The 26165-nt window shown below is 36.4% G+C and overlaps 2 protein-coding genes across 2 annotated transcripts in view; both read right to left on the bottom strand.

Annotated features, from left to right (window-relative positions):
• LOC123533130 (FACT complex subunit SSRP1-like) overlaps positions 1-26165 on the bottom strand; it is a 299019-nt gene that overhangs the window by 105699 nt on the left and 167155 nt on the right. The window lies entirely within an intron of this gene.
• The window catches only part of LOC128546029 (probable 28S ribosomal protein S23, mitochondrial), a 34190-nt gene continuing 13684 nt past the window's right edge, over positions 5660-26165 (bottom strand). The window contains exons 2-5 of the mRNA XM_053519302.1: positions 19379-19540; positions 16356-16436; positions 14658-14775; positions 5660-7966 (exon numbers count right to left, since the gene is read on the bottom strand). Coding sequence (XP_053375277.1) covers positions 7859-7966; positions 14658-14775; positions 16356-16436; positions 19379-19540 — 469 coding nt within the window. The 3' untranslated portion in view covers positions 5660-7858. The remainder of the gene's footprint in view (positions 7967-14657; positions 14776-16355; positions 16437-19378; positions 19541-26165) is intronic.

Genomic DNA, 26165 nt, shown 5'->3' with positions numbered 1-26165 from the left:
GGAACCAGACTTTTTGTAACACCCTTCGTATCTTGTAAAATTCATATACTTTACCAATTGTTTAATTAGGAACACTAGTGTCCCCGCTCCCCCAATAAATCTGTCCTCTTATACATACCCTTCAAGTATGCACGTTCATAATCCGAATTACCATTGATTAATAAATGACATTCAAAATCCAAAAACACGTAATAAAATATTTAGTCCAATCTTAAGTATATAAAGAAAATCACATCCTGAACAAATGGTCAGTCGAATCAGCACGATCGATTTGCGTATATTATTTCCGTAAACAATGATCACACATGACCTGTAGCCTTAAACTAATAAACAGGATGTACAAACATATATATATATATCATATATGTGTGTATATTTATATACAAAAATTCAATTGTTGAATACCTTATTTGTAACGTTGAATGTGACACAAATAATTCAACTAAATTATTTCCTTGTTGCTGCGAGATTTAGTCAACGTTTCACTAATTTGTATTTTCTTCCCCAGATCTTTCATGTGTGACTGTTCAGCTTGAAAAGTATTTCTGTATATGTAAATAAACAACTGTTTTCGGTGTAGGAAAGTCGATAATAAATAGGCTAATGCGGTTATTAAGTTGGTTATTATGTGCAGTCAGCCTTACAGTGCGTTTTTAATCCAGAATAGGTAAAATAATAATAAATAGAACAACAGAACAGAGCAGAAAATGTGGACGGTCATTTTTAACAGTGAATTTGCCAAATAGATAGATTACTTTTGATTTATGGCAGACGAAGTAGAACAATCTTTAAATACCAGAGCAGTTTGCAGTCCTTTGCAGATAGCATAAATGAGGTTACATGTATCTGAAATTCAATCTAACGAAAAGAATGTATCATTCAAAATACACTCATTTCAGGTACAATGTATTTATTTGTAACACAATATAAAGACGAACGGGAGGCCGCGAAACGACCTTACAAAGAAAAGCTGTTGACGGAAATTAAAAGCACGAGATACTGAGCCTTCCTTTCTTCTGCTTGGTTGCGGTCTTACTAGCAGATAACACATTTAAAAGAAGATATCTCATATACCTTTATAAACACAAAAAACTCTGAAACTTAAACAAGATAAAGGTTAAAGTAAATGTAAATTTAGGTTTAGGTAGTGGCATAATACAACACGAGCTACAAAGCTCTAGCACGACAAACTAGGTGTCCAGAAACAGATACTTACCTGCTCTTATTTTACCTCCTGGTAAAACCCTTTAAATGCTGAGTGCCAAGCAAGCTACCAGTGCGTCTTCGGGTCGTTGGTATGACACGCCCCGGGGACCGAACCTCAAACCTCCCACTCTCAAAGCATCTACACTACCACTGACTGAGCTTTTGAGGCGGTATAATGATAATGTATACGAACTTTTAGTCAAGGCAGCTTCAATGTGAGACAGCCGGTTGAGGAAAGGTACAAACGGCAGAGTCCCGCCAATAGTTTGAAATTGATTACTCTGCTCTCTGACCATTTAGGTATAGGAACGTGGAAAACCAGCAGACGTTTGAACGAGGTCGACAGAACAAAGACGCGGACTGCCTAACGAAAAAAGCAACACCTAATGATTTTGCCCACGCCTGTAAACATCGCCTTGATTCAATTAGAATGTTGATGATTAGTTTTCAGTATATTAAGGTGGACTTTCCAGTCGGAACATGGGACTCGATGATTCAGTATGCAGAGGCTCATCTACAGACCGTAGACTTCATCACACTTTAAAGTTTAATTGTGGCAGGCATACGACAGGTAATGATCGGAAACCACGGAAGTTGGACCTACCCTAAAATAATCGGGGTAATCTACTCACTACAATTAAGTGTCCTTTGAAGTTTGACAGTCCGAAGCTCATGCATTCTCCTGCTCTTGATAAGAAACCATTTTCAGTCTCAAGGTCACCGTGATCTTTACACAGAAGAGGTCATTTACCTACCAAAAGCGATCATCCTATGAATTTAGAAGGTCATTGGCCAAAGCTTTCTCTTTTGATTGGACGACATTTTCACGCTCGAATTAAATGTGACCTTGACCTTTGACTGCAAAACAAAAGGGGTCATTAAAATACAGGCAATCATTCTTTTAAGTCACAGTAACCTTGACCTTTGACCTACAAGCTCCAAAAATGATATGGGTTATCTACTGACTACAGGCAATCATCAATTGAGCCGCGCCATGAGAAAACCAACATAGTGGTTTTGCGACCAGCATGGACCCAGACCAGCCTGCGCATCTGCGCAGTCTGGTCAGGGTCCATGTTATTCGTTTTCAAAGCCTATAGCAATTAGAGAAACCGTTAGCGAACAGCATGGATCCTGACCAGACTGCGCGGATGCACAGGCTTGTCTGGATCCATGCTGGTCGCAAACCCACTATGTTGGTTTTCTCATGGCGCGGCTCATATGAAATTTGATGACCCTAGGACCAAGCAACCTTCAAATCTTGCCCGCCACTTCCATTTTGTATGAAATAATAGTGCAAGTTAATAAAGAGCCTTCACAAGGACAACATACTCAACATATTCGAAAACGTTTACAAAGATACTATTATCATTATATGATATAAGTAAGTTTTAGGGGGAGGTTAGGTAATAGTGCCGAGAAAGGTTGAAAGATGACTGTATGTGTGTAAGTTTGTGGTTGCCGGGGAGAGGTATCTGTGATAGTAGGGGGAGGGGGTTTATCTGAAAAACTAAGGATTCATAAGAGATATACACCTGTACCTAAGTGGAAGAAAATGTAAAACAAGACGGCCATAAAGGCCCTGTATTGCTCACATGACCTATTGACCTAAAGATCATCAAGATTAACATTCTGACCAAGTTTCATTAAGATATGGTCATAAATGTGGCCTCTAAAGTGTTATATAGCTTTTCCTTCGATTTGACCCAGTGACCTAGTTTTGAATCAGACATGACCTAGATTCGAACTTGACCTAAAGATCACCAAGATTAACATTTTGACTAAGTTTCGTGAAGATACAGTCATAAATGTGGCCTCTAGAGTGTTAACAAGCTTTTCCTTTGATTTGACCTAGTGACCTAGTTTTTGACCCCACCTGACCCAGATTTGAACTTGACTTATAGATCATCAAGATTAACATTCTGACCAAGTTTCATTAAGATATGATCATAAATGTGGTGTAAACTGGCTTTTCCTTTGATTTGACCTGGTGACCTAGTTTTTGATCCTACATGACCCAGATTCAAACTGGACCTTGAGATCAACAAGATTAACATCCTGACCAAGTTTCATGAAGATATAGTCATAAATCTGGCCTTACGGTGTTAACAAGCTTTTCCTTTGATTTGACCTGGTGACCTAGTTTTTTACCCTGGATGACCCAATATCGAACTCGTCCAAGACTTTATTGAGGGTAACATTCTGACCAAGATTCATTAAGATTGGGCCAAAATTGTGACCTCTAGAGTGTAACAAGCTTTTCCTTCGATTTGACCTGGTGACCTGGTTTTTGACCCCAGATGACCCAATATCAAACTCGTCCAAGATTTTATTAAGGGTAGCATTCTGACCAAGTTTCATTAAGATTGGGCCAAAATTGTGACCTCTAGAGTGTTAACAAGCTCTTCCTTTGATCTGACCTGGTGACCTAATTTTTGACCCTAGATGACCAAATATCGAAATCGTCCAAGACTTTATTGAGGGTAACATTCTGACATTCATTAAGTTTGGGCCAAAATTGTGACCTCGGGTGTTAACAGTCAAATTGTTGACGACTGACAACGGACGGACGACGACGGACACAGAGCGATCACTAAAGCTCACCTTTGAGCACTTTGTGCTCAGGTGAGCTAAAGAAATATGCATTGGATGTATGGTAGTGGCAGATAATGAGGGATACTAAGAAACCATGTAAATTCATTTTTTTGTCTGTTTTTTAGGGGGAGGTGGAGGGGGTATAACGGATACTAAGAAACCATGAGATATATTTGGATCAGGACCCATTAATCTCAAAATTAATGATAATGCACTGCCCACTGATAATGTGCCGTCTAAGTTAGAGGATTGTAAGTCAAGGGGTTCTCAAGCTGAGTGGAAGCAGTAATTGTACTAACAATCACCGAGACCTTGACGTATGACCCACTGACCTCAAAATTAATCGGTCATGTACTGCAAATTGGCAATATGCCAGCAAAGATCGATATAAAATAATCAAAGATTATTTTATTTGTTTAATTTGTTTTAGGTCAGGAAGTACATCAATATGCTTTCCACATCTGTCAAGTTGATATATGATGCATTTATGTAATTGTTTATTATATCAAACCCTCACGTTTTATACGTCAAATTGTCAGACAGTGCATATAACTGATGTAAGAGAATTGCTATATATTGCTGTTTTAGATATCTCGGATGGTCAGAAAGGGTCTGGGACAGTCCAGGTGTGAATCTGGAGTCCGAAGCTAAGACCTAGAAAATGGGTCTTATAGATATTAATATCAAGTTAGGTTTTAGATATGACACTTGTTAAGATCAGGCTTAAGAAATTATCTACAAAGTGATTTACTAAATTTATGTACCAAATATTCTACTGTGTAAATAAACATCAAAAACGTTCAGACTCGTGTTGTGTTACGTTACATTGAGGATCTTAGGTTACTAAGAGCCATAAATTTTGTCTTTATTAGGCAATGTCAGACATATTTTCCTGTAGTAAACAATGCAACCATGCTCTACTAAAATCCTTCAACATCTAAGATATGGCTACAAATGTGGGGGGGGGGGGGGGGGGGGGGGGAAACTTTAGTACTGTGTTATAAATAAATACAAAAGGCCATAAATCTTGCATTCCTCAAGCAATCTGAAACTTGCCGGATCTCATTTCCCCACAGCAGTTAATATGTCTATCAAGTTGTATTAAAATACCCTAAACCATATCTAACATATGGCCCCAGACAGACTGAAAATGGAATGAAACACTAAAAACGTACTATATATATTAGTAAAAAGGTCCATAACTCACATCTTCCTTAAGAAATCTGACTTAAATTTGCCCAGAAGAATTTCTCTATAGTAGTTAACATTTTTACCATGTTTTATTGAAATAGTCTGCACCATGTCTAGGATATGGCTTCGGATGGAATAAAAACACTACACATGTACCAAATACAAAGGACCATTAATCTTGTTTTACTGGATCTTATATGGCTGCATTTCCCTACAGCATTTAAAACTGCTACCAAATTTTAATGAAACACTCAAATTAAAGTCTTAGATATGGCCCCCGACAAAGATGAATGGACAGACAATGCTAAAACTATATCCCTCTGTCTTTAGTGGGGGAATACTAATAATCGACATAGGGGTACAGTCAAACCTCGTTAACTCGAACTTGGATAATTTGCACACCACCCTGGTCTCAAACTCGTCGTCAGGTCCCGGAAAAATCCCTGTATAATGAATTTTGTTCAGTAACTCGAACAACCGATCTCTCGAACAAATTTTGCTGGTCCTGTCAAGTTTGAGTTAATGCAGTTCAACTGTATATTAAAATGATGAAACCATTTACCTCTGAAGAAAATTTTGAAACTGAACTGTCTACTGACCAGCTGAGAATCACACTTATAGACAGGTCTGCTTATAATAACGAGCAACTAAACAGAAAAGAAGAAAATGAGTTTTACATATTTTCTTTAATAAAATCAGATCACATGTGCTTTAACAGTGTTCCTTTCTCTTACAGAAACAATAAAGAAAATAGAAATTCTGTTTCAAGATTTAAAAAATTTCTACAATTTTTACCATACTGACAAGAAAATTGCTGGGCTGACAAAGTAAACATAAGAAATCTTATTCAATGCCACATGGTTCAAATGTAGCCAGATTTTTTACTTGCACTACTTTTGCAAGTACAGTTGAGCCGTGCCATGGGAAAACCAACATAGTGGGTTTGCGACCAGCATGGATCCAGACCAGCCTGCGCTTCCGCGCAGTCTGGTCAGGATACATGCTGTTCGCTAATGGTTTCTGTAATTGCAATAGGCTTTGAAAGCGAACAGCATGGATCCTGACCAGACTGCACGGATGCGCAGGCTGGTCTGGATCCATGCTGGTCGCAAGCCACTATGTTGGTTTTCCCATGGCACGGCTCAGCTGATAAACTCGGTATCTTGAATTCCAAGGGACTGAGCATTTCACTTCGAGATAACTGAAAATTCAACTTTAAAGGAAATTTTGTGCGTATGTTTTCAGACGGGACTTGAAAATCTCTTACAGTCGGAATTTTAAGATAAGCAAGTTCAAGATATAGAGTTTCAACTGTAACATTTTCCTCTATCAACTAAATGTAATATTTTCTTCTATTAACTAAATGGGAAAAAAAACACTCATGCATTTTCAATCTACAAAGTAGAACTTGCAAAGTCTACTGAACATAAAAGTCAACACAAAAGACTTAGGTCAAAAGCAACTCATATTTTTACTGTTATAGCTTCAGACTAAGGATTGCTGGCAAGATAAATACAATGTAACAGTATAACAGAGACATATCTTGACTACTGCTGCCGACACTATTCAACTGTTGAATAGGTAGGTGTACAAAATGTATATCAAATGTAAATTATGACAATGACCCCTAACATTATGACAATGACCCCTAACATTCTGAAAATGACCCCCTGAAAATGAACCCTAACATTCAAAAACTTCTAACTTAGCACATACTAAGTTCAGGTAAAGATAGTAACTGTTACATTCTTAACAAACTGGAAGGATTTTCCCAAGCAACAACAAACAGTGATCACATATTGATCAAAGGGAACTAACCCAAAGAGAAATGTAGTTTAAAGTAAACACATGTAAATGCCCTGAATATATAAATTCAACATGGCATATAATGTTTCACGCAATTTTATTCACTAAAATCATCAATGGTTCATATCTCCCTTTGAACATATTATGAATGATGGTATACACCTATACATTTTTAGGTCAACTGATAATAAAGTTTACCACTATAAAAAAAGTAAACAAGTCATAAAATGGGAATAGAAATGTTTATCCCATCACCAATTTTTGAAAATGGCTTACCACCAATATCCAAAAGTATTCAAGCACTTTATATATTACATATATTCTCTGTTTGTGGAAAACATGTCACACATTTTTTTTAACAAAATTGTTCAAATCAAGATATTTGTTGTATAATTAAGATAGAATAATCCTGTCACTGTACACATTAACCCTTACCCTGTTAAATTTCTATAAAGAACTTGTCCATCTTTCAATTTGGACAGTACCATTAACTGTTAAAAGGGGTACTTATCAAAAACATACCGACTGATTGAATGAATTTAAAGACATACCGCTGAACTTTGTTCACTCCAATAAAACAAAACAACCAAAATTTGTTTGAAATTATTCCACGGACGTATAACCTCATTCAGTGCATTAATTAAGTTAAAACATGTTTTTTCTAAACATCACTTCTTAATTACATCATAGCATAAATCTTAATTGCGGAGCAAAGGAAAAAACATACACACACATAAAACAAGCAAATATTTGGTCAATGTCAAGGATCCGATGTACATAATAATACTTGATTCTGTGTCAGAATAGAAATAACATATTTCAAACAGTGATTTTCACCTGAATAAAATCATTGTTTTTCAGATGTGTATTATTACATTAATCAAACTGCTCCCTCAAAATATTGTTTCTTTACATCTGAACACCAAACACAAAATTTGACAACAAATCACTGTTTGACATATATAATTTCTTAAATAATCGAAGAAATGAAACGACAGTTTCTGTATCCCCCAGTCTTATGCAGCACAATCTTCAGTAGATAAAAATGTTCCCAGTGAAATCATCTTGGTCTTCCAGCAAATTTTAACTCTGCTCCTGTGCTTTTGGGTGTTTTCTCCAATTCAATGTTCACGTCATCAAAGTCAGGTTTCGGTTCTTCAACAAATACCTGAAATAAAGACCGAGAAAATACTTTGAATTACCTTCCATCTTACCCTGCTAAATTTCTATAATGAACATGTCCATCTTTCATTTTGGACAGTATCATTAACTGTTAAAAGGGGTGCTAACTGCTTATCAAAAACATACTGACTGAACAGATGTGCAGGCTGATCAAGATCTAAACTGTTTGAAAAAAGGCAGAATCAATCATGTCTAGCATGATAAAGTTAAAGTTAACACTGTTTTTCATATTTTGATAAAAAATTCTACACTGTAGTATTCATTAAGACCTGATTCTTTGAAAAATCAAGGGTATACCATGGACAAGTGGGCAAAGACAGCCCTAGATCACTCATCTGAGTCACACTGCTGCTTTAACAGTTTTTGCAGATGGTTACGCAAGGAAAATGTTTGTGAAAATTTCTGAAATAGTGCCAGTATTTTCTGACAAGAATATTTCAGAAATTTCTACTAAATAAACATGGGGGGTGGGGATCATGTATGTGCTTGTATGTTGTGGCAAGAGTGGGGAAATGGGGGGAGGGGGTGGGGTGGGTGGTAAGAGGTCGGGAGAAGGATGACAGAGGATACTAAGAACCAATATCAAGCAAGAAGATTTTTAAAGTTTCCACTATATACATATGGAAATGTGACCACACCCCATGTTTTTTGACAAATCAGAATAATTTGTACAATTTCCATAAAGGAACACTCAAGAAACAATTGTGTAAAATAATTTAAAACAAGAGCCATGTTAGACATGGCTAATCCCCCCGCCGGGTATATTATAATTGAAGGCTAAAGTTCCTGGCAAGTTAGTGTCTGAAAGTATTAATTTTGGGGAAAGCTTTGAAGAACCGTTTAGTTGTGGTCCGCATCAGGGGTTTTAAAGATGTGGAAGAAAGAATAAGTCAGTGGTGAAGTGGTTTACTGCTAAATTTTATTAATTTTCATGAACAGTATAGCTATAATGTTTTTCTATATGGCTACTGTAAAAAGAAGGAATGGAAAGCTAACAGGGAACAAGAGTGCCAGAATGTCACAATATACGCCCGTCACAGCAAATTTCTTTACTCTAGCAGCTGTATTTGCAAATGGAATTTTAATTTTGTGGTTGTTTAGTAATCATTGTAAGTCTTTTGTTTTTCTAAGTCCACAAAAAAACTCCTTATCAGGTAGAGATACCTTAAAATACACCTAAAATTGGAAAGTAACATCTATGTTGTACCACAGAAAAGTGGTCTTGTTTTTTCCCTACGGTCAATTATAAAAATGTTACAATATAAGTTATTTATAGTAACAACTAAGGGAAGTTAATCTTAAAAAAAAAAAAAAAAATTGTAAGTCCACACAAAAATCTTTACCAGGTAGAGAGTGGTCAAAATACACCTCAAAACTGGATGTAGCATGCATGTTGTACTACAGAAAAGTGGTCCTGATTTTTCCCTACGACTAGTAATGAAAAAGTTACAATAAAAGCTATTTAAAGTAACAACAAAGGGAAGTAATTCTAAAGAAGGGAACTGCGCAAGACACTTCGTCTCATGATGGTGTATAATTGTGCCAAGTTACATCAAAATCCCTCCATGCATGAAGAAGAAATGCTTCGGACAAAGTCATTCTTGTATCTGACCTTTGGCCTCTAAGTGTGACCTTGACCTTAGACCTAGGGACCTGGATCTTGCGCATGACACTCCGTCTCGTGGTGGTGAACATTTGTGCCAAGTTATATCAAAATCCCTCTATGCATGAAGAAGAAATGCTCCGGACAAACTTTTTAAAGAAAATATGATAAAGGGGAATAACTCAAAAAATAGGCAAGGTAGAGTTATTGTTCTTGCACACTGCCCTTCCTCCCAATGTGTTCTATCAGTGTATGAAGTTTGAAGAAAATCCCTTAAGTACTTTTGGAGTTATGCTCCGGACAATTTTTTTTAATAAGATAAAGGGGAATAACTCAAACAAGAGCACCGCCTTGCGGGTGCTGACGCTCATCTGATTTTTTTTGTATAATAGAAATATTGTCCTACCCATGATTTTCTAAGTCTAAAAAGGGCCATCTTTCTTGCAAAAAGCAGGATAGAGTTATGTTTCTTGATGTACAGTGTCCACTTATGATGGTGCAAAAATGTTGCAAGTTTTAAAGCAATAGCTTTGATAGTTTATGAGAAAAGTTGCCTTAAACATAATACTCAACCAAGAAAATGATTTTCTAAGTCCAAAAGGGGCAATAATTATTGCAAAAAGCAGGATGGAGTTATGTTGCTTGCTTACAGGGTCAGCTTATGATGGTGAACAAGTGTTGCAAGTTTCAAAGCAATAGCTTTGATAGTTTAAGAGAAAAAGTTGACCTAAACATAAAACTTAACCAAAATATCTGATATTTTCTAAGTCCAAAAAGGGCCATAAATCTTGCAAAAAGCAGGATGGAGTTATGTTTCTTGCTGTACAGGGTCAGCTTATGATGGTGAACAAGTGTTGCAAGGTTTAAAGCAATAGCTTTGATAGTTTAGGATAAAAGCTGACCTAAACATAAAACTTAACCAAGAAAACTGATTTTCTAAGTCCAAAAGGGGCAATAATTCTTGCAAAAAGCAAGATGGAGTTATGTTTCTTGATGTACAGGGTCTGCTTATGATGGTGAACAAGTATTCCAAGTTTCAAAGCAATAGCTTTGATAGTTTAGGAGAAAAGTTGACCTAAACATAAAACTTAACCAAGAAATCTGATATTTTCTAAGTACAAAAGGGGCCATAAATCTTGCAAAAAACAAGATGGAGTTATGTTTCTTGCTATACAGGGTCAGCTTATGATGGTGAACAAGTATTCCAAGTTTCAAAGTAATAGCTTTGATAGTTTAGGAGAAAAGCTGACCTAAACATAAAACTTAACCAGACAACGCCGACAACCGCTCAAGTGATGACAATAACTCATCATTTTTTTTCAAAAAATCAGATGAGCTAAAAATAGGCAAGGTAGAGTTATTGTTCTTGCACACTGCACTTCCTCCCAATGTGTTCTATCAGTGTATGAAGTTTGAAGAAAATCCCTCCAGTACTTTTTGAGTTATGCTCCGGACAAATTTTTTTAAGAAAATAAGATAAAGGGGAATAACTCAAAAAATAGGCAAGGTAGAGTTATTGTTCTTGCACACTGCACTTCCTCCCAATGTGTTCTATCAGTGTATGAAGTTTGAAGAAAATCCCTCCAGTACTTTTGGAGTTATGCTCCGGACAAAGATCGTTTCGGACAGACGGATGCACGCACGGAGAGCATTTCTAATATCCCCTTCGCCTTTGGCCGGGGGATAAATCAAGCCAGTAGTTTCTGACATGGAGATTTTTAAAGTTTCCAGTATATACATACATGACCATGCCCACTGGCGGCCATGTTTTTTGACAAACCAAAATCATTTGACCAATCGTAGTACATAGTCACAGAAGGACCATTTGTGTGAAATTATTTTAAAATCGGACAAGCAGTTTAGGAGAAGATGTTGTTTGAAGATTTTTATATGTTTAGCTCTGGCAGCTGCTTTGAGCAACCAAGCGGAACTGTCTGAACAACTTTGGAAGACGATCCAACGACCACCCAGGTCAACTTTCATCAATTTCCATCACAAGCTTTCAGAGGTAGTTATTTTCTGACTGAAGTCTGTGACTTCCTCAATAAATTTGTTTGACAACCATTTTGTTTGGAAAACTGGTCAGTTTATTCCCCTAGTCAAATAGGAAGTTGGTGTTCAAGGAGCTGGAAAACTTTACAGATCAGGGAACCAGAAAGCTGGAAAACTCTTACAGATCAGGGAACCAGGAATAAGTATATTGTGTACAGTGATATAATCAGAATGATTCACTTTTTGAGCATCAGTGTTATGTTTGGCAATTATCAAAGTTTCTAGGCTGTCTTCATGCTGAAACCAGTCTGTTATGCCAGTTCTCTATACCTGTTTATTTTCTACATAGATAGCAAATTAAATGTTATCCATGTCGCCTTTATATAACAGGATTTATGATAAACATGTGTGTCAAAACGTACTACTGTGAAATCATTTTATTTCTTGGGCACGAAATTTCGTGGTTTTGGTCTAAACGGCAATTTCGTGGGGATACGAATTCGTGGATTTCAACTTTTGAACATAAAATGAATGGGAATTTTACTTGTTTGTTGGGATTAAATTTTGTGGATTGACTCAACCACGAAATCCACGAAAATTAGTCCCCCACAAATATTAATGATTTCACAGTATATTACTGAATAGTGCCTTTTTTGGAGATACAAATGCTTTTTTGTCATCATATGTTACACCTTATCGTATGTCGGGTGTGTTATTATTTCTTTACTACTTTTACACTTCTTGCAACTTCTCACAAATCAAAACAAGAGGGCCATGATGACATTATAGCACTCACCTGACTCAAATGGGTTTTAGCATGATATACTAAAGGTGAATGTTCATGATTTTACGCATTCCAGGGTGTGACAGTTTACAACATGATCATAATTGCATAATCACTGTAGAATGTAAATATTATGATACAATAAATCAGAAACAAATATTTTAAAGCTAATAAAGAGATGGGAAAACAGTAAAAAACAAGAGCTGTCACTAATGGTGACAAATGCCCCCGCAGCCCTTGACCTTTGATCTTGACCTTTGACCTGGTGACCCCAAAGTCAATAGGGGTCGTGTACTCAATAAGTACTATTAGCATGTGACGTTTGAAGGTCCTGGGTGCAGTGGTTCGCGAGTAAAGTGCCTTCATGCAAAAAGTTAACATTGAAAGTTAACGTTGTGACGAACTAACGGACGGACAGTTGAAAACTAATATGCCTCCCTTCGCTGTATATAGGTATAATTAAGTTATCACACAAATTGTTCAAATTTTTCTTACGTAAAAATGTGACCCCAGGGCAGGACCAACTTTGAGCTCAGAGGCAAGATTTGACACAAACTTGCTACATATATAAACCCAAGGGCTTGAGATTATAGACAGGACGATTTTTTCAATATATCTCTAAGTAAAAACAAGTGAACCCTAGGGCTGGGCCAATTTTGTCCCTGGGGGCATGCTTTGAAACGCTTGGTAGCGGACTACCTCACAATGCCAATTACCAATTTTTTTAAACTCAAGGCATTACGGTTTTTAGACAAGAACATTTTTTAATGTTCCATTTATAAACATATAGGGAAGGGACCACATCCTCTAGCTGCCACGTTTTTAATGAATCAGAAAAACTTGAAGTCTTGCTTGTGGGTCAGCCAAGGAACATCTGCGAGTAATTATTTGAAAATCAGACCAGCAGTTTCTGGCAAGAAGATTTAATTTAGGTTTAAACTATAAACACACATAGGGAAAATGACCTTGACCTCTGCCAGCTATTTCTTTTTTTGATGAATCAGAAAATTTTTAACACTCTTGGTAGAAGGTCAAACAAGGAAGATTTTTTTGAAAGTATTATGAAATCAGACAAACAGTGTCTGACAAGATTTTTTCAGTTCCCACAGTCACTATAAACGTACATGGTAAAGTTACAACACCATCAGGCGGCAATATTTTTTGACGAATCGAAAAAATTTGAAAATTCTTGGTACAGAGTCACCCAAGGAGCATTACTATTAAACAGTTTTATTGGCAAGCTGTTTCTGAGAGGACATATTTCTAAAGTTTTTCTTTTCCACTGCCATGGCAAACAGACTTCTTCTTTGAACAACTTTGGAAGAAGACCATTGTTGAAGGAACATCACAGCCAAGTTTCATTGACTTCCACGAAATGGTTTCAGAGCAGGTATAGTTTGAAGAAAATTGAGGACAGATGGATGATGTGCAGTGAGTGAACACAATAGGTCACCCCAAGCACATTGTGCTCAGGTGAGCTAAAGCAGGAATCCTCGACTATTCAAAAGCCATGGCACTAAAATGTTAAAATAATGAAAATGTAGACTTAAACAAGTACAGAATGGGCAACAATTTTAAATCATGGAACCTTCCCTTCTTTTGATGCTTATTGAGATAACAGATCACACCAAAATGTTTGTTATTGACAAGAAAGGGGAACATCTTTGTGAAATCAAGTTAACGAAACAAGAGTTATTGGACCTGCGTATTGCAGGTCCTAACATCAAGTGAACAAGTGTATGAAGTTTCAATCAACTCTAACATGTGGTTACTGAGATATCAGCTTACATACTAAAACTTAAGTTGAGAAAGGAGAATAAGTTTTGTAAATACCGGTAACTTTGTCAAAAAGATTACGGAAATGGAAATTAGGGCCCTGCATGTCAGATTGTAATACTGAATAAGTGTGTGAAGTTTCAATAAATTTCCACACATTACTTAGATATCAGGTTACATATAAAAACTGACCCAAAAACTGAAAAGTCCAAAAAGTGGCATCACGTTCTGAAAAAGCTAAAGAAGTTAGAGAACCTACGCAGTTAAGGGATCATCACAGAGAATGTGTGTGTGAAGTTTCAATCCATTCCCACAAGTTGTTACTGAAATACCAGCTTACATACAAAATCTTAACTAAGCCTGGATGCCACCACCCAAAGGATGAGTGCAAAAGCTCTTCCTTTTCTTGAAATAGTCAAGCTAACAACAAAACTTTCAGATGGTCCTATTGAGCCTTACATATTCCAAATGCACAAGACACTGAGCATTCTGCCTATTTCTTATATGTAAAGCAAGCCTTACCTTAGCCTTTTTCCTTATATATTTAGTGCCATCACTATTGAGCTTTTGTTCCACTTTCTCAATAATTTCATCAACTTTCATTCCTGGCTCTCGGAGCTCAAGGTATGCCTCGACAAATCTGCAAAGAAAAGCAAAACATGAATATATTCATGGCTGAAACTCTTCATCAGGTGGTAAACTAGATGTGTGTTCATACTGTCAAGTAAACTAAATTTGCAACATCTAAATGACTGACAAATGCCTGAAATCTTGAAAAACAACAATGGTATCCCCTAATTGTTCAACTATAAATTATGTGTAACTGAGAACATGAAGTCTGTCTATGACAATCATTTGGAGTGGAGACAGATCACAGGTGGATCATTATGTAGGAGGATTGGAGACAGATAACAGGTGGATCATTATATACCGGTAGGTGGAGCTGTGATAGATCATGGGTGGATCATTGTAGGTGGAGTTTTTATAGATCATGGTGGATCACTATGTAGTTGGAGTTATTATAGATCATGGTGGATCATAATGTAGGTGGAGTTATCATAGATCATGGTGGATCATTATGTAGGTGGAGTTATTATAGATCATGGTGGATAATTATGTAGGTGGAGTTATCATAGATCATGGTGGATCATTATGTAGGTGGAGTTATCATAGATCATGGTGGATCATTATGTAGGTGGAGTTGAGACAGATTGCAGGTGGATCATTATGTAGGTGGAATTATCATAGATCATGGTGGATCATTATGTAGGTGGAGTTATTATAGATCATGGTGGACCATTATGTTGGTGGAGATGAGACAGATTGCAGGTGGATCATTATGTAGGTGGAATTATCATAGATCATGGTGGATCATTATGTAGGTGGAGTTATCATAGATCATGGTTGATCATTATGTAGGTGGAGTTGAGACAGATTGCAGGTGGATCATTATGCAGGTGGAATTATCATAGATCATAGTGGATCATTCAGCAGGTGGAGCAGAGATAGATCATGGGGGAATCTTTATGTTGGTGGAACAGAATTAGATCATGGGTAAATCATTATGTAGGTGGATTGGAGATAGGTCATTATGAAGATGGAGTGGATATAGATCATGAGTGGATGATTATGTAGGATTTGTAGATAGATCAAGGGTGGATCATTATGTAGGTGGAGTGGAGATAGATCATGGATGAAAAGCCACATGTCAAATAGATTTGACAAAATGTCGACTTTTACGAAAACTGAACCAATTTCCAAGTCCAAAAAGGGCCATAATTCAGCCAAAAGAGTTAACAGAGTTATGTATTCCTGCCTACAGATGGAAATCATCATGAGGAGCAAGTTTCAAAGCCACATGTCAAATAGTTTTTACAAAACATGGACTTATGAAATCTGAACCAATTTCCAAGTCCAAAAAGGGCCATAATTCAAATAAAATACTTGAAAGAGTTATGTACTCTTGCCTACAGATAGAGACTGTTATAATAAACAAGTGTTCCAAGTTTGAAGTAAATATCTTTGATTGTATACAAGGTATTACCATTTCATAAAACTTTAACCAAAGCCGACGCCGGGGTGAGTAGTTTAGCTCTACATATTCTTCGAATAGTCAAGCTAAAAACCTTGTTAACGCTTCGTTTTTCATTTTCAACTGTTCCTCGGTTAGGGAAATTCCTGTCTTACATTCGCAGGCATGTAAGAGTCTTATATACTTACACCTGAGTCTTTATCTTGATATCGTCTCTCTCTGTTCTCATATTCACAACATCTCGGTCGTTAAACTCTTCATAATATTTACTGAAAATCAGACAATTTTCTTTTAAAATGATAAAAATCTACAAATAAAAAACTTCTATCTCGAAGACATTGTTTGGCCTGCACATTTCTAATGGTTCTGTATACAAGAGCTGTCACAGGAGACAGCGCGCTCGACTATTTCGATGCTGGATAGTGAAACTGGGCACATCTGAGGAAACTAGAACTGTCACTGGAGTGTTTAATGACTCCAATTGTGGATGAAGATATTGCACAATAGCCTGAGTCTATGTCAAAAATATCAACTTAAAGTAATAAGACAGGTAAAGATAAAATGTATCAAAACACTATATAAGTATATACTAAGCAAAAAGGGCCATAATTCATTAAATACTGGTGCCAGAGTTATGCACCTTGTGTCATATGGTGTGGGTGATGATGTTGAACAACTATTTTAAGTTTGAATCAAATCCATTTAGTAATAACAGAGACAGAGTGAAAGTGCACCAAAACTTTAACCTGAAATTTTAAGTAAAAAGGGGAAATAATTCATGAAAAATTGGTCCCAGAGTTATGCACCTTGTGTCATATGATAAGGGTAATGATGTTGAACAATCAATAGGGGTCAGGAGCGAAAGTCAAAGAGACACTGATGGTTGGCTGCAATAGGGATCATCTACTTGGCATGTCCAGTCATCCCGCTAAATTTCAACACTCGTGGCCTAGTGGTTCTCAAGTCACTGTTCAGGCTCCTGTGACCCTGACCTTTGATCAAGTGACCTCAAAATAAATAGGGGTCATGTACTCTGCATGTCCAATCATCCTATTAAGTTTCAACATTGTAGGTCAAGTGGTTCTCAAGTTATTCCCAAAAAATGATTTTACATGAACAGGCCACTGTGACCTTGACCTTTAATAGACTGACCCCAAAATCATGCATGTTCAATCATCCTATGAAGTTTCAACATTCTGGGTCAAGTGGTTCTCAAGTTATTGATCGGAACTGGTTATCAATGTTCAGGCCCCTGTGACCTTGACCTTTAACGGAGTGACCCCAAAAACAATAAGGGTCATTTACTCTGCATGAACAATCATCCGATGAAGTTTCAACATTCTGGGTTGAGAGGTTCTCAGGTTATTGATTGGAAATGGTTTTCCATGTTCAGGCCCCTGTGGCCTTGACCTTTAACAGAGTGACCCTAAAATCGTTAGGGTTCATTTACTCTGCATGACCAATCATCCTACGAAGTTTCATCATTCTGGGTCAAGTGGTTCTCAAGTTACTGACCGGAAATGGTTTTCAATGTGTGGGCCCCTATGACCTTGACCTTTCACAGAGTGACCCCAAAATTGTTAGGGGTCATCTACTCTTTATGACCAATCATCCTATTAAGTTTCAACATTCTGGGTCAAGTGGTTCTCAAGTTACTGACCGGAAATGGATTTCAATGTTCAGGCCCCTGTGACCTTGACCTTTAATGGAGTTACCCCAAAATCGATAAGGGTCATCTACTTTGCATGTACAATCATCCTATGAAGTTTCAACATTCTGGGTCAAGTGGTTCTCTAGTTATTGATCAGAAATGGTTTTCAATGTTCAGGCCCCTGTGACCTTGACCTTTGACGGAGTGATCCCATAATCAATAAGGGTCATCTACTCTTTATGACCAATCATCCTATCAAGTTTCAACATTCTGGGTCAGGTGGTTCTCTAGTTATTGATTGGAAATAGTTTTCAATGTTCAGGCCCCTGTGACCTTGACCTTTGACGGAGTGACCCCAAAATCAATAGGGGTCATCTACTCTTCATGACCAATCATCCTATGAAGTTTCAACATTCTGGGTCAAGTGGTTCTCTAGTTATTGATCAAAATGGTTTTCAATGTTCAGGCCCCTGTGACCTTGACCTTTGACTGAGTGACCCCAAAATCAATAGGGGTCATCTACTCTTCATGACCAATCATCCTATGAAGTTTCAACATTCTGGGTCAAGTGGTTCTCTAGTTATTGATCCGAAATGGTTTTCAATGTTCAGGCCCCTGTGACCTTGACCTTTGATGGAGTGACCCCAAAAACAATAGGGGTCGTCTACTCCAGCAGCCCTACAACCCTATGAAGTTTGAAGGTTCTAGGTCAAATGGTTCTCCAGTTATTGCTCGGAAATGAAGTGTGACGTACGGATGGAAGGACGGACAGGGCAAAAACAATATGTCTCCTGGGGGAGACGTAATAACAGAGAAAGAGTGAAAGTGCATCAAAACTTTAACCTGAAAATCTAAGTGAAAAGGGGGGGATAATTCATGAAATATTGGTGCCAGAGTTATGGCCCTTATGTCAGATGATGTGGATGATGATGAGGAATAAGTATTTCAAGTTTGAATCAAATACATCAAGTAATTACAGAGATAAGTTGAAAAAAGAGAAAGTGTAAAAAAACTTTAACCAAGGTGTGGACGCGGAAAGACGCTGACACCAGGTCGAGTAGGATAGCTCTCCTTATATTTCGTATAGTCGAGTTTAACACCATTTTTCAACAGTATTTCAGTTATGTAACAGCTGGCAGTTAAACTAACCAGTGTTCCTGATTCTGTACCAGCACAAACCTGTTCTCCGCAAGTAACTGCCAACTTCCCCACATGAATCAGAGGTGGAGGACAAATGATTTCAGACACAATGTTTTATCAAATTGTCAGAGAACATACGACCCGCCTGAGAATCACACTCACAACCCCACGATCCGTAGATCTGCGCCCTCCCTTGGCTACTTAGCTAAGCGAGCAGGTTACACCAGGGACTACCGGTACATGAATTACTTGACCCACTGGTGCTCAAGTGAGTAGTGCTTCACAGTACTCCAAATCAACCTCAGTAGATACATTTTTACAGGACAAAAGAAAGGGACATTTTAAGGTCTGTGACAGGCACATTTCTATGCTTGTGATCTAGAAACAACTGTGATTTTCATAATTATGTACAGTGCTTACGCTCTAATCAGATCCTCTGGATATAGTATTTTCCTCACAGTGTTTTTAGGCACTGGTCGTTCAAAGTCTGGATCAACCTTTGGTGGGAACCTTTCCATTACATCGTACCACAATGGTCGGTCCTTCCATGGTAAAGCTTCAGACTTGATCAGACCTTCTACACTGAAACACACAGTATAGTTGATATTAATATTTATCCAGATATTAACTATGACTTCACATCCCTAGAATGAACATATTTTAAAAGGAACAGTATCATGAACATCAAAATGCAATTGTTTCCTTTTAGTTAAAACATAAGGTGTCTTTCTAGTAATGTTTTTCTTAAATCAACTCAGTTATAAAATTGTCTGCTATATTTTGAACACTTAAAATGCTTGTCCTGTGATAGCTGGGAATATCCTGTGATGGTAGCATGTTCGTGCAAGCTTGACATTAATTTTTATTTTCACTTGTCCAGCAGGACAAGTACCCTGTAGTTTCCCTGACCAGACACTAACTTGTCCTGACCTGTCTGAACAAAATCTGTTAGAAGAGCAATAAATCATTGCTTTTGAAGGACCTACATTTTTATCAGAACTGGAAAACTTATCTACTGTAAAAGCAGAAATTTTCAGGGTTTAATTTTCACTATATATATTTGCAAGGCCCTACATCTCGCGAAAACTAATCCTCGCATAAATATTCACCATCAGTATAATTCAAATATGACACAATTTTTAAAATTTCGCGGATATTAAACCCCTGGAACATACTCACAATTTCGAATTCACGAAATTTTGACCCAGCAAAAATACAATGTAGGGGTGTGCTTTTACAGTAACCATTTTGATAGAAAGTGTGTTGGTTTCTTCTTTTCCCTTTGTTTTTTTCTCGCATTCAAGTATTATAAAGCTTTAAAACCCATATCGAAATAAGCCCAACATTGTTGCTAATGTAATATGTTAGTGAGTTTGATGTCATCAAATTAATTAGGCCTAAAAAAAAAAATTCTTTGTTTCCGGTAACATGCTCAAAAAAATTAGGGTAGGTAGGTCGGTAAATATTTTTTTTTGGAATTTTTTTTTATTAAGGGAAACTTTTCGGAAATTATTTTTTTGTCAAAAAATGATTACAAATAAGGGGGTTATGCCTTTAGAGCATCAGTAAGTTGATTTCTAACATCACTGGCCATGTTTAAAGCATAAAAAGTGCAGTTTTGCATCTTTTTGTTAAAAAGTTGAAAAAAATATTTTCCAAGGCCACAAAAACATTTAGGGTCAGGCCAAAAATTTAGGGTAGGTCGGGATACCGGAAACAAATAATTTTTTTTTTACGCCTTACTGCAGTTGCAAAGGATGTAATCAGCTTTACTTTCACTAGTATTGTTATAAAAAAGCAATTGGAAGCCCCCATTTTGTGGTATCTAGGATGGAAGCTGGGTTGTTTAAAATGTATCACTGATAAGTACTTCAAATGAAGTAGGTTTCATTCATTTAGTCCTATACAGACATAAATTAAAATGACCATTTTAACTTTTTTAAATAACTCGTCAGACAACTGCTTTTCAACCTTTACTAGTCCATATTCAGATTTTACTTGTCCCTGTTAATCAGACAAGAGTTAATGTTGAGCCATGCCACACAATGTACAGAATGCTCATTTAAGTAATTGCTTATAGCTTGATTCTTTGATATGCGATGTTGTCAGACTAAAGCATTACACTACATACTGTTAGATACAATCATGTCAGATTGTCAAGAAATAAATACATATATTATATGAAAATGTGTTGACGCAATTTTAAAAGCTGATGAATTTGGCTAAGTAAAGGTCATGTCTAAATGGAAAAAGGTTTTATGTTATTCTTTTCCTTAACTATATAACAACAGTATTTTTAAGTACTAGCCTATATGAGGCAAAAGCCCTTTTCTTTGGAAATAGTCATAGTATGTCTCTTTATAATTATTCTGAGCCTTCTCATTGATCCAAGCCTTTGGAAAATTATTTGCACTTGCAAGAATTTTCCAGTTTCTAAAACTTAAATTTTTTATGCACATTGTGGCAAACCATGTGACAACTGAAAAGGAGTAAAATGAAAATAGTATTATTTTGAAAAATTAAAAGCAAAATGCTCATCAGCAAATTTTGGCATATAATTTGCTTATATTTTGTTTTGTTTTGTTTTATTCATTTTTATTTGTTTACGCTGTGCTGCGTAGTTATGACTGTTTCCAGTCTAACTAATTAATCGTAGGCCCAGCGAGATTTGAATTTTGAGACCTGTTGCCAGATACAGGTCGGCGCCTGGATCGATTCCAAAGAATTAGATTCATATGATATATAGTTAAAAAGGGACCTTAATTCAAGGCCCGGGTGTTATTTTGGAACATGTCTGGGTCTTGGCTGGAGTATTTATTGTTATTGTATTGTTTTTAAATGTTATACCCCCCTAAACTGTGTCTAAATTTCCGAAATAATAAATAGGTTATGAAATATATATTTAAATTTATTAAATTTAGTCATCCAGGGTAAGAGCCGCGACTACCTTACTAACACTCCTGAAGCGCCTGAGAAAAACTGCCACTGACCATGAACTACATCTATACTCTTAAGCTTTATTTTATTATTAAACTTTAAAAACATTAAAACTTTAAAAACACGTCTAAAACATAGCCTTTATATACGTCCGATTGTTGACAGTACACAGGTTATTTATAGATATATATATATACACGCCATGCCTACTGCATAACTGTGTCATATCGATAAATATGCTTACTCTATATGCGCTAAACATTCAATGTGCTTTAACAATTCTGTTTTATTCTATATTTTTAAATTGCTGTCATTTTGTCATTTTTTAATGTTTTTCCGATCTGTTTTTTGCACTTTCTAGTCTAGGGTCTAAATTTAATGATTATATCGATATTAATTACCTTACGTGTTGTATAGAAAATATATTTACGATCGCGCTGTATGAAATTTTGCTGTTGGTTTTATCAAATTTCGACCGTTTCTAAGTGATTTTGCTTATATTAATTAAACTATCTTACTAAAAATGCTCTAGCCATATAGCTATATGTATTCTTCAGCGATTTTGTAAATTTGAAGATAATCTATGAATTAATAAATGTTTTACACGCGAATCCTGTGTACCCGGTAGCTAAATTACGCGTAAGAATTTTTACTTAAAATGTACCCGTTTACTAGCATTTAGGAGTGACCTGTCGCTTTTATTAATAGATTTGAAAGGTTACTGGAATAAACCACTTCAGTAAAGGGGTACCCTACTTTTTTATAACTTACTTTTATAATAGATATTTAAATGACTGTCTTCTTCGACAATAAGACGCATTGGTGCAGTGGTAAGCGTGATGGCTTCAGAATCTAACTTATGTGAGTTCGAATTCCGACGAAGATCAATTTTATTTTTTCATTTTATATTTTTTTTTTCATTTTATATTTTGCTAACATACGTTTTAAAATGATGATAATGTTAAACATGTATTTGAATCGCATTACTTGTATCCTTTTGCTATTTTCGAATATAATATAGATTTTTCAAATATCTTCTTGATTGTGAATTATTCAGCATGGCTGACAAAGCTCTTAACAATTTGGCATTCAATTAGCTGATGACACTGATTCGGAGGAAACTAACAGTTACACCAACAGCAAGTGTGAAGATGCTCCATTGGACGCGTGTGTTTGAAATGTATTGAATATATTGAAATTGTACGAATGAAATAAAAAATGAAATTAAAAAAATGATGAAATAAATTGTAATAAAAAAACAACATGAAAATGTAAATAAAACAAATTCAATCATAAAACAAATCGCACAGTGTGGGATTCGAACCCACAGCCTCTTAATCGCAAAAGTTAAATCACTAACTAACAAAATTCCTCAGTTGTACCAACTGAGCTTCCGATGCAGTTTTAGTTTGTACTTTATTTGAAATGTATTTATAGTTTTAAAAACGTCAAATATCTTCAATCCCTTATTTAATAAATGGAACAGTCTGGAAAATACAAATCTAAAAACAAAAGCGACAGGTCACTCCTAATTGCTAATACCTGTTGTTTGTTTACCATTGTATGTTGACATCTGTATGTTTCTGGCTCGTCGTCACTACTGGATTTTCCTATGGTGGCGTCTTTCTAATACATGCTTTCTCGGTCCGGGCGTTGTTTATGCCACCATAGGTCCCTACCACATATATACATTGCTGGCCAATACTTTAATTTAGTTTACTAGGTTTATTTAATTTTGTTGTATCTTTTATCTGAATAAAAGAGTTAAAACTGAATAAAAGTTGGTTAAAAAGCTAGCTAAAATTCGATAAAATTTGATAAAATTTGATAAAATCAGAGTCGGCCTTTGCCGAAAGACGAAAACACAAAGACTCTTATTCCTGATTTTTATTTTGCCTAAAGTTTTAATAAAATTGAATTATAAAAATATATTTAAAAATAATTTAGTAAAAACAAAGTAATTGCAAGGATATGTCTCCTAGTTTTAAAATCATTGTCTAAAAAGAGCCTGATTATGGCTTAAAGTTACGTATATGTTTAAAATCAAAACAATTTAAAATATACTGGTAGATAAAAAGTATTTGGCCTTATGATTTAAAATATAGAAAAATTAAAATAACATATGTATATACACATTTAACTACTTAAAATTTAGATTAATATAATAAAAGTTATAATAATAAAACCTCTTTCAGGCTTATTTCAACTGATATGCTCTATAAACAGTCGGCTCCTGGTACTATGTTATTTTTAAATTTATTTATTGCTGTTCATAGTTGTGGCCCAACCCTAGCAACTTTAATAGATAGCCCCTTTCACCCTGAGGATATATCGCTTGTATTGACCGCACCAGTGCCGTTAAGCCTTACATGGTACCCCCAGACGGGGTGCATATACTAGCTCAACCCCCCTGATTATTGACGCCATCTCTTTTGTAAGACGTTTAAGATTTTAACATGTTTTTACACGTTTCCCCTGAGATTATATTATCTCTATTGACCGCACCAGTGCCGTTAAGCCTTACATGGTACCCCCAGACGGGGTGCATATAGAGATTCAAACCCCCTGGTACTTTGTGGTATTGAATTAAGGCCAAAGTTATAAAATTAGTTGCTTGGTCGGGCCCCTCCTATGTAATGTTTATGTTTTGTTTATATTCTGTTCAAGTAACCTATTTTCGTGATGAAATGTATTAGGGGGCTGTAAACCTGCTGCTCGACTTCCTTTGGAGGGAAGAGGAGTGTCTGTCTGTCTATACAGACCAACCCGAGTTTCAGGAGTCCACATTCAAGTTCCAATCTGTGTTCTGCATTTCGTGTACACTCTTTGTGTATGTCAAAGAATACGTGGTTGAATGTTTCGTATTCTATACAGTGTGGGCATAGATGTTTATCTGAGTAGTTCTCCCAGCCCAGACCGTTCCGCCCCAGCCTTAATCTTGTAATGATCTTATCATGGCCGGTGTTTGTGCTATAAATTTGCATTTTACTGGGGATATGTTCTGAGAGGGCGCAGCACATTGTATCTTGTTGTAGCCATCTCTGTCTAAAAAACTCCCTTGATTTGGCCTTTATTATGCTATTAACCTCAGATACTGCTAATTTGACCTGTTTTGGGGTTCCATTTTCGGACCCTTGCTTTGCTAGTTGATCGACCCTTTCGTTTCCCATAATGCCTACATGACTCGGGACCCATATTAGGGAAACATGTATACCTGTTTTACTGAGATGGCTGATTTTATGAATGATGTCAACTATTATATCAGATCTTGATTGTGACCTGCCTGTATTTATTGATTGTAATACAGACAAACTATCTGTAAATATAGCTACATTTCTGGGCATGTTTTCGGGTATCCATTTCAGTGCATGTTGGATGGCTGTTGCCTCACACGTGAATATGGAGACCCTAGGGTCTAATTTGAGGGCCGACGAGCAAATTTCTTTGCTATAGGGATCAAAGACAACAAAGGCCGCGCCCGCTTTATTTTCGCTGGGATTTTTGCTACCGTCTGTATATATATGGTAATGTGACCTATAATGCTTCATTATATGCATTTCTGTTATATGTTTGGCCTGGGTGGTATCTTCTGTTTTATTAATGAAGCATTTAAGGCTTAAGTCGGGGGTTGTGACCATGATCCCAGCATTATATGAAAACACCGGCTCTTGTACATTTACTTCATTTAATTGATATTTATCTAGTAACCTATTAACCTCTCGAGTGAACGGCTGTGTTCTAAGCTCTTTTCTACCAGTGTGACCATTTCTAACCCTTTCGATGGTGCTGGGGCATTCTTTCAGTGCTTTGATTGTATTATTTATGGGCAGATTTTCACCTAGGCGGCTTGATCTGGCCCAATATTTGAGCATATTGACCTCTCTTGTTATGTCTAATGGTAGCTGGGCCGTTTCTACTAGTACTGCCATTTTATTAGTTGTTTTATATGCTCCAGTGACTACTCTTAGGGCCTTACTTTGTATTACATCTAGCCTTTTTAATTGTGATTTGCAGGCTGACGCATATGCTGTGCTACCATAATTAATTTTGCTCATAATTAAGGAGTTATATAACAGTAGTTTTGTTTTCTTATTTGCTCCCCAGTTTGTTCCTGATATAAGTCTCAAGAGGTTAATATCTTTTTCACACTTATTAACTAAATTATTTATATGATGGTGCCACGTTAAATATTGATCAAAATACATTCCTAAGAATTTGGCGATCGGTGCTATTTCAAGGGTTTTACCACATAATTTAAGTTCCGGCGTTA

Source organism: Mercenaria mercenaria, chromosome 12, assembly GCF_021730395.1.
Source record: "Mercenaria mercenaria strain notata chromosome 12, MADL_Memer_1, whole genome shotgun sequence".
Taxonomy (NCBI): Eukaryota; Metazoa; Mollusca; class Bivalvia; order Venerida; family Veneridae; genus Mercenaria; species Mercenaria mercenaria.
The sequence above is the reverse complement of the archived record's forward strand: the minus strand, read 5'-3'. Positions and strand labels throughout refer to the sequence as shown.